General features: G+C 51.6%; 1 protein-coding gene across 1 annotated transcript; it reads right to left on the bottom strand.

Moving 5' to 3' along the window:
- Nucleotides 1-2095: 2095 nt before the first annotated feature.
- On the bottom strand, nt 2096-6354 carry TUBA1A (tubulin alpha 1a). The gene is made up of 4 exons (XM_055003775.1): nt 6263-6354; nt 4094-4316; nt 3655-3803; nt 2096-3300 (listed from the first exon to the last, which is right to left on the bottom strand). The coding sequence occupies exons 1-4, from the start codon at nt 6263-6265 to the stop codon at nt 2320-2322; spliced, it is 1356 nt and encodes a 451-aa protein (XP_054859750.1). The 5' UTR covers nt 6266-6354; the 3' UTR covers nt 2096-2319.
- Nucleotides 6355-9863: the final 3509 nt, after the last annotated feature.

Genomic DNA, 9863 nt, shown 5'->3' with positions numbered 1-9863 from the left:
TTTGTCTTTGACTGGTTTTGCTCCCTTTCTCAGACTGCCAAGGTCTGCCAGGTTACCTTCCCTTGTTACCGAACCAAATATCTTAATTTGAAGCATATAAGCTAAAAACTGTTTCCCCTTTACGAGGTGCCTTTTACCACAAGATGTGTGGATTTATTGTAAATGCACGTCTTCACGTGTGCATTTTCCTTGCAAAAGTGAGCTTTCTGCTCATGGAGCGTGCCTAATCTTCTTACCTTTTTTCATCTCAAATGTCACAGAGCTCCTTCCTTTTCATTATTTATTTAAAGCGTTTATTTACTTCTTTGTTTGAAGCTCAGATGGTGCAAAAGAGGGGGAAGGTTTTTATGCAATTTAGCAACCCCTCTCTCTCTCCTCCCCTTTCCTTTATTTTAAAACAGGGAAGGGTTTTTCTTTGCTTGCACTACACAGAACATACTTTGCACTTGCTTTATGTTATCTGTATGTGTTTAACTTTCCATGTCCAGTATTACAGTGCTGAGGAGGCTGAGCTGAGCATGAATTTACTGTATAATGTTGTGACAAAATGAGACACAGCAATTCTGTATCACCACCCTTTAAAAAGGAATCGTTATTAGTGTGTCTTAATGCAATATAAAAATAGCATAAAATGTATTACCTAAGGGGTCGGAATGTAAAGTCAGAGAGATCTTTTGTTGAATTTATAAATTTCTCTTCTCTGAAGCAGCACTTCCCTCCATGTACCCAGACAGCCCAGGAGATATGCGTGGTTAACAGTAGAAATAAGATACTGTCCACAGAGGTGACCTGAATACAGGTGCAGGCATGTATGCCAATGGTTTCTTGTAAGGCAATCTCTTACCAACAGCTCCTTATAGGAAGAGGTTTGTGAGAAGTGGTTTCCCCTTTGGGATTTTAAGCATGGGATTGCAAAGATACAGGTATGCAAAGACACAATTAAGATTACATGAGGGAGCTCTGAAAACTTAGCATGTGGACATGTGCCACGGATGTCCACCCTCTTCTGTGGATGGATGTGTGATTCTGCTCTAATTATATGCAGCATGCTTCAGTCAAAGTTAAGCGCTTTTAAGAGCGTGCATTTTGAAGGATGGGCAATCAAAACCTGCATGGCTGAAGTCAACATAGCCCCAGTGCTGCTACTTTGTTAGCTTATGCTTGCTCAGCAGAAAGGAAGTATGTACAAAAAGCCCCAGCCATAAAACGTTTGAGAGCACAGTACATGCAACTTACTTTTGAGTTCATCTAATACTCGGTGGTTCTGTCAGCTTTTCCCACTCCTAGAATTCACACTGGTAGGCAAAAGGTAAAGGTAGTCCCCTGTGCAAGCAGAGAGTCATCACCGACCCATGGGGGGGACGTCACATCACATTTTGACAGACTTTTTGATACGGGGTGGTTTGCCATTGCCTTCCCCAGTCATCTACACTTTACCCCCAGGAAGCTGGGTACTCATTTTACAGACCTCCGAAGGATGGAAGGCTGAGTCAACCTTGAGCCAGCTACCTGAACCTGGCTTCTGCAAGGATCGAACTCAGGTCCTGAGCAGAGACTGCAGTACTGCAGCTTACCACTCTGCGCCACAGGGCTCTAGAATTCACACTGGCAAAGTACAAAAACTTTGGAAAACATCAACATGGTATTCCATGTTTTAATAGGTCAATCCAGTTGTCCTTTGGGGCCAGACTAGAAACCATTGCAACTGACTGAGACATTTCAACCTAAACCTGCCTCAATCGTGCAGAAAGAGGGGCTGAAGGTGTGCTTTAAGGAGAGGCGGGCAGGGGTGCTGTTTGCAGCCTACTTCTGGTCCATCCATTGCTTGCCTTTTCAATCAAAGTTTAAGCAGCAGCATGGAGTCAATGGTGGCAAGAGAACTGGGTACTCCACCAACGTTTCCTTGTGCCCTGCCCACCCCCACTTTTTAATGGCTGAGGTCTGCGTTCACACAGAGAGGTCCTGCCGTAATCACGTCCAGTTTGGCCTGCAAATAAAACTATGTATTCCATTTTAAGCATGAAGCCTCTCGTCAGAGTGGTGGAATAGGCAGAAAATCTTTCGCGTTGCAAATGACGACACAAGACACCAATCCTCTAGGACAGGGAATGCCTTTTATTCTCAAACCCATAACATTATTGGACGGTTTGGGCCTGTAATAAAAATGTTCCATGTTTTAAAGCACAGATCCATTATCATAGGGCAGACAAATGCATTGGAATTTGCACTGCTATATAATTTAACCGATCAAACCAGAACTTGAATATTGTTAAATAGTTTTGAAATTCCCTGTAAGAGCAGCACCGTTGTGACGTTACTTTAGTATTCCTCTCCTTCCTCCTCACCTTCTCCTTCAACAGAATCCACTCCAACCTCCTCGTAATCCTTCTCCAGGGCAGCCATGTCCTCCCGAGCCTCCGAGAACTCTCCTTCCTCCATCCCCTCCCCTACGTACCAGTGGACAAAGGCACGCTTGGCATACATCAGGTCAAACTTGTGGTCCAGGCGAGCCCAGGCCTCGGCAATGGCCGTGGTGTTGCTCAGCATGCACACGGCACGCTGCACTTTGGCCAGGTCTCCCCCAGGGACCACAGTGGGGGGCTGGTAGTTGATACCAACCTTGAAACCCGTGGGGCACCAGTCCACAAACTGGATTGTACGCTTGGTCTTGATGGTGGCAATAGCAGCATTGACATCTTTGGGAACAACGTCACCTCGGTACAACAGGCAGCAGGCCATGTATTTACCGTGGCGAGGGTCACATTTCACCATCTGGTTGGCCGGCTCGAAGCAAGCGTTGGTGATCTCTGCTACAGAGAGCTGTTCGTGGTAAGCTTTCTCAGCAGAGATGACCGGGGCATAGGTGGCCAGAGGGAAATGGATGCGGGGATAGGGCACCAAATTTGTCTGGAATTCAGTCAGGTCTACATTCAGGGCACCATCAAATCGCAGGGAGGCGGTGATGGAGGACACAATCTGGCCTATCAACCTGTTCAGATTGGTGTAGGTGGGGCGTTCGATGTCCAGGTTCCTGCGGCAGATGTCATAGATGGCCTCGTTGTCCACCATGAAGGCACAGTCCGAATGCTCCAAGGTCGTGTGGGTGGTCAGGATGGAGTTGTAGGGCTCGACGACAGCGGTGGAGACTTGAGGAGCTGGGTAGATGGAGAACTCCAGCTTGGACTTCTTGCCATAGTCGACCGACAGACGCTCCATCAGCAAGGAAGTGAAACCAGAGCCGGTGCCGCCACCAAAGCTGTGGAAGACCAGGAAGCCCTGGAGACCTGTGCATTGGTCAGCCTGTTGGAATAAATTAATTTTAATATAAATAATTCCACTAACAATACTACAAAGAGTGTGGTGGAGAAAAATGCCATCTTCTAGCCAGCTATCATTCTTTTAAGATACAGTACGAATTCAAATGTTAAACCTGTACATTGTATATGGTTACATGGGTAGGGCTTTGTTTAACTGACATCAGAGTAACAGCAACAGCATATCTGCTTTTTTCACTTTTTATAAAGACCCTAACACAAATGGGAAGTTTGATCTTATAACTCTGGAGCTTGTTATCACAAAATAGCCGCCATTCAATGGCTGTTGCTTTTCTAGAATTCTGCACAGATTTTCCTTCAGAGGACGCGTGTTACTCACGAGCTTCCGGATCCTGTCCAGAACCAAGTCAATGATCTCCTTGCCGATGGTGTAATGGCCCCGGGCATAGTTGTTGGCAGCATCTTCCTTGCCTGTGATGAGCTGCTCCGGGTGGAAGAGCTGGCGGTAGGTCCCCGTGCGCACTTCATCTGTGCAGGGACAAAAAGAGAAAGGAGTTTTTGTAATATCAATGCACCTTGTTTCTGGAATGTCCACTTCTGGGCTTTATCAATTTTTCTTTAAAAGCTTATGAAAAGCAAAAAGCTAAAATACTTACACAGGAGAATTTTTGTTGTCGTTGCAAGCTTAAAGGTTTATTAGAGCATATTTTAAAGGATTTAAAGCTGAAGAATTGTTCAAAAATTCTCTAATGTTTGGTGGTCATTAATTTTGGGGAAGGGGGTAAGTTTCTGTTCCTCAAAATGATGTTGAGACTCACCAATGACTGTTGGCTCCAAGTCCACAAAGACGGCCCTGGGGACATGCTTGCCAGCGCCCGTCTCGCTGAAGAACGTGTTGAAGGAGTCGTCCCCTCCCCCGATGGTCTTGTCGCTGGGCATCTGCCCATCGGGCTGAATGCCGTGTTCAAGGCAGTAGAGCTCCCAGCAGGCATTGCCGATCTGGACACCGGCCTGGCCAACGTGGATGGAGATGCACTCACGCTAAGATGGAAAAACAGAGCACAGGTGCATGCATTAGGGTGGCCTATGGTTGCATTTTAAAAAGGAGGGTCAAGATGTCCAGAAATGATCAATGCTACTTCAATAGCCTTGCAATTCACAAAGCTGCGTTTGTCATCTCTGCTGAAGTCCTTCATTTGCACAGGGGAATAAGCATTCAGGTACCATAAGCTTTGCAGCAGATAGTCAACAAAAGAAGAGCACAGGTGAACATGGTAAAATGTTTTTTAAAATACGCAGTACGACAGCTAGTCCTTATTGTTCAAATGGGAGCTAGAAAGCAAAAAAAACAGGTGGAAAAAGGATAGAGTAGGATAATACTGTATAACGGTATATGAATTGCATCTTGTGTTTCAAAGGGTACTAGAGTGCCACACCCCACCCATTGTTCCTTCAATAGGATGAAGGATGTATTGAGGGATTTCCGCCTCAAAGATTTCTTTTTGGAGGCAATATTCTCTGTAACCTGCAACCATACAAGAATTTGGTTTTTAACCTCAAAACAGATTATTTCTCTTTCTTACTCTACACACCCCTTTGCTTTTAAGGCACATACTGTCATGTGCGAGAGACCTGCAGAGAATGCCACACCCAGTCCAGGCACACGGGGGGGGGGGGGGGAGATGCTCAATGCAAAATTCCAACCATCACTTTGCCGTTTACACCTCCACAGAGCGGCAGATCTGCAATGGCTTAACACAGCTGACTTTATTTCCAGCATGATCTCATAACGCTGTTTTGCCAATTTCCCCTCCTCTGACCTCAGCTGAGAACATGCTTGGGAATGAAATGAATCAACCACCAGGCTGGAACAGAAAACTTCCGTCACATGCCAAGAAAGCATGCCTTTGCAGTTTCCATTCTTTCTGTAAATGTGATTGAGCATTCAGTAATTTTTTTTTTTAAAAAAACCATCCAATACAGCCAGTCCTCATCTTCTTTCAGTGTACTGGGAACCTTGCTTGGGCAGACAAAGGCAGAACCATTCCACTACAGAAAAATGCAGGGCGGAAAATGTGCAGCTTTCCTGGAGGGCAGCTGCTGGAAGCGGAGACACTGCAGCTTTGTCTCCGGCTAATTATGCTGGTCACATCTGCCGGGGGAACCGCCCCCTTTGTCCGCTTTGTCAACCGCCACCCTCTGCCTTCCATTCATCCCCTGGCCAATCTCCTTCAGGGCCTGGGGGCTAGAAGGGGGCGGGTGAGGGTGCTGCCACTTAGCCCCCCCCCCCGAGGGTCCCCAGCCCTTTCCTCCACTGCAGAGATTCCTTCCACAACGCCCTTCTTTATGCACAGCCTTTGGGGGCAATGCAAGGGCGTGGCTTTGGGGGGGGGCAAAGAAGCTTTCCCAGAAGGAATTAAGCCTTGGTTTTCTCCAGATCTTTCCCCCACCCGATAAGGGACAAGATGTTTTTCTACGGAGGCTTGCTTTCCTCCCCCCCCCCGCCCCTCTTCTTTTGGCCGCCTGCGCCCCCCTGCTGAATCACGGCGGGTGCCGCACGAGCATCTCCCTCCGGGCGCTCCAAGACCTTCATCTAAACGCCCGGAAGGATCCGGGAGAGACCCACGAACGGGAGGCCCTTGCAAAGAGGGCGCGCGGGAAGGCCCCTGGCAACCCCGTGGCGCAGCACCCGCCCGCGTGCCGCTGCCCCCCGCGGCTTGGCGCCCGGCCGCCCCGCCCGCCTCCCCTTGCAGGCTCGCCCCCCCCCCCCCCAGCCAGGAGCCCTTGCGCCAGGCTGCCTGCGAGCGCGATGGAGGCGAGAGGGGCCGGAGAGGCCCCGGCAGAGGCGCGTTTCCGTAGCTCGGCCGCCGGCCCACTGGAGGGGCGGCCAGGCGCGCTCTCGGGCGGGAGCGAGGAGCCGGGGGCGGCCGCCGCTTGCTAGCTGGCCCCGCGCACGCAGCCACCGCTCTCCCGGGCGCCCCGCTTACCATGTTTGCTGCGGCGGCGGCGGCTGCTTTGCTGGCGCGAAGGGCGGCGCGAAGGGCGCTTCGGTCTTACAGCGCGACTCTTAGGCGGTCGATGTAAGAGAACCTGTAAGCGCGGAGCCCAGCGCGGAGCCCTATATAGCCGCCCGTCGCCATGGGGACGGCGGAGGCTTTTGGTGGTTGGTGGAGGCGCCCCCAATCCGCCCGGAGGAGCGGAGGGAGGAGAGAGGCGATTGGCTCAGGGCGCGGAGGATGAGGTCATCGCCCCCGCCCCGCCAGCCCGCCGCATCCCCGGGCTTGTGGCATCCCCGGACAAAGAGAGCAAGCCCAGCAGGGAGCCGCCCCTCATGCGCGGGGAGCAACGCATCGGGCCTGGCTGCAAAGCGCGCCGCGAGTAGCCCTCGTCCCTGCACCCCAGGACAGCCCCGAACCAGGCTCCCCTCTCCGCCGGGCTGCACCCAGGCCTCGGGGAACAAGCAGGCCCCGTGTTCCCGCAGCCTCCAAGGCCGGACCTGCCGCATCTTCCCTTGTAGATGCAGCGCGGCCCGATCCCCAGAGGTCCCTATGGGGAGGGGGGGGCGAAGAATGCCTCTGGCGGGGGTGCTGCCCCTCAGGCCGTGCGCCGGGCAAGGTGGCATGCGGGGCCTGCGCGCTTTCTAGCGGCCGCCGCGGAGGAGGCCATTCCGCACGGATGGGCGCCGGCGTGCGCGTCTGGGTGGAAGAGGGTCCCCGGGTCGGTTCAATATGCTTGGCTCCAACTGTGCCGGCTTGCGCGTTTCATTGTACGGCGAACTCGCGGCAAACACCTGCCCGCTCATGTCTCCGCTGGATAAATGACACTGGGGGGGGGGGAGGCGGGGAAACCGGACTGGGGCGGGAGCGCGCGAGCCCGCCGGGCTAAGCGGGGACTCGGGCCGCGGCTGTTCCGGCGCAACAACACCGCAGGAGCCCCCGAGCCTGCAAAGCGCGCAAGGAGCCAACGCGGCGGAGGGGGCTGCGGGGGCTCTGGGGTGGACGGCGCATGAGAAGCTCTGGGAGGCGGTGGCTGGAGGGGTGGGCCGGGCAAACAGAAAGCCCCCCGTTGGGAAGCTTTGCACCGGAGCGGCGGCGATGCGGGGGGTCACGCCTCCCTGGGCCCAGAGGGGCACCGAAGGCCTCCCCCAGCACTGCCCCCTGCAAAGCGGGTCTCCCTTTGTCTCCGCTGTAGGAGGTGCGACAGAAAACGCGACGGAGGCAGAAATCCAGCCCCCCCCCCCCCGAAGAGGATCCCGCAGAGGAATAAACCGGGAGATTTCTTCAAAGGCTTATTGCGTATGGAGAAAAGGCCCGGCGGGCATCCTCGACGGGGGCGGAGGGGGCGCGGCGTCGCGGCGGGTTCTTTCTCCTCGGCGCGAGGAGTTCCGACTCCTTCCCGGGTCTTCTTCACCCGGGTCTTCTTCTTGGGCTGCCGGCTCGCCTGGCGAGATTGACGGGACGGGGAGGGCAGCTGCCTGGAGGGGAGGCAGGGGGCTGGCTTCTTTCTCCTTGCCGCGGACAGCACAGACCGCTTTGCCCCCTCTCTCCGTTCCACGATGCGGCGTCTCCCCTATAGTTGGAGTGTTATCTGTAGGATCCCTTCCTCTGGAATTTGTCATAGTCTACCTTTGCTAAATCCCTCCTCCTTCCTCTTCCTTAAAATAAAGGATGCCACAATGTAAAACTCCAATAAGCCCTGATTTTCCGGCATTAAGCAATTTTCTCACCTCCATCCAAATTGCCATCAACTGTGGTGCAGAAAGCCTGGAGGAGACCCTAAAAATAAATAATGTCCTAAAAGACATCGTCTGGAGTTCCATTTTGGCCAAAATCCTTTCCTAAACTTCTCAAGAACCTCCTAGGGATTGGTAACAAAGTAAGAATGCCGAAGCTTCCATTCGTAGAGGTGGGGGGTGAGCGAGTGCCAAAACAATGTCCAGTGAGAACACTTGGGCCGCCTAAAAGATCTTCGGGAGTGACCGGTAGTGCCTTTTAATGCAGGCCAGCTTGCAAAGGACGTGGCAGGAGTGCAAAGGGCTCGTGTCCTTTTGGTGCTTACTCATGCCCTGGGGTGCACTGGGCTTCTATCTCAAGCCCTAAAGGATGGTGACCCAGAAAACATACAAGCCTGCTGTGATGCCTTTATGTTGCAGATAAAATTGCTCTCAGCCATGACTTAGACTGCACTGGTTCGATTTCAGAGTGTTACTGGCTCACAGTGTGGTCTTAGTGGAATGGATGACTTTCCGTTGGTGAGGCCTGATGAAGTAGGAAAGGTGCTTTGAATGGTATGGCCTGCTGCTACGTCCTGCCTTTCTCCTTGCCCCTCATGGCTAACAGTATCATGCTGGGCTGGGTTGATTGACTGGGAGGTAATGGAGGAGGGTGCAGCTCCAACCACTTTGAAAGAGGTGGCTGAGAGGCTCCTCCCGAATTTGCCATCCCCGGACACAAACACCGTAAGCGACTACTGCGCAGTGGCTAACATTCCATTCTTGGGCAAGGGGCTCGAGTGGGTGGTGGTTACACAGCATCAGGTGGTCTTTAGGGGAGACCGATTATCTAGACCCATTTCAATCTGGATCTGGCCTTGGTGGCTTTCAGTACCATCCACCACGGGATCCTTCCAGAGAGGTTGGCTGGGCTGGAAGGAGGGGGGGGCACCGTGCTTCGGCAGTTCAGCTCTTACTTGACCAACCAATTCCAGAAGGTCGTGCTGGGGGGGGCTGCTGCTTGGCCCGGTGGCATTTACACGATGGAGTCCTGCCTAAATGCCACCAGGCCAAGCAGCATGCTATTTAACATCTAAGCGAAACCCCATGCTATTTAACGTCTAATGCAAACCACTGGGAGGTGCCACCCACAGATTTGGAGTGGTGCCACCAACATGTTCATGGCACCCAGCTCTATTTCTCCTTAACAGGTAAGCCAGGTGGGTCTGTGGACGCCCTTAATAGGTACCTGGAGAAGCAGTGGGACGGCTGTGGGCCAATAAACCAAAGCTTAATCCAGACAAGACTGAGGTGCTGCTGGTCCAAAGAGAAGCTGCTCCTCGGGGGCTGCTGGATCCTCCCCTTGACGGAGCTGCTGGATCCTCCCTGGCATGTTGCACCTTTGAAAAAAAATAAGTTTATTACATTTTTCAAACATTTACAGATATATCATTACAATTGTTACATATTGTTACAGTAACACAACAGCATATAAACTACGATCTCTCTATGAATGCCATATAGAAATGTTGAGCGTTTCAACTATCCTATTACATATTCTAATCAATAGTTTTTGTTTATGCATATAACCTTTTAGGAATTTTTGCTTTATGTTAACTAAGAGATTTGACATCATATATTAAGAGTTTTCTAATTCTGTTCTCTTTTTGGTTTAGGTATCTAGTATTGCCTGACAAAGTGTATTTGATGGTTGTATATCATTTTTAGTGATATACTCAATAAAAGGTGTCCATTTATCATAGAATCCTATTGTCTTTGTATTTCCAGTTGATTGTTGGAGTCCCTCTGTAATTTTTTCTATGATAAGGTGGTCCCAAATTTTTGTAAACCATTGGTCAATTGTCAATGTTGTTTTG

This window comes from Eublepharis macularius, chromosome 19 (genome assembly GCF_028583425.1).
Source record: "Eublepharis macularius isolate TG4126 chromosome 19, MPM_Emac_v1.0, whole genome shotgun sequence".
In the NCBI taxonomy this organism is placed as follows: Eukaryota; Metazoa; Chordata; class Lepidosauria; order Squamata; family Eublepharidae; genus Eublepharis; species Eublepharis macularius.
Note: the sequence above shows the minus strand (reverse complement) of the source record. Positions and strands in the feature narration are given on the sequence as shown.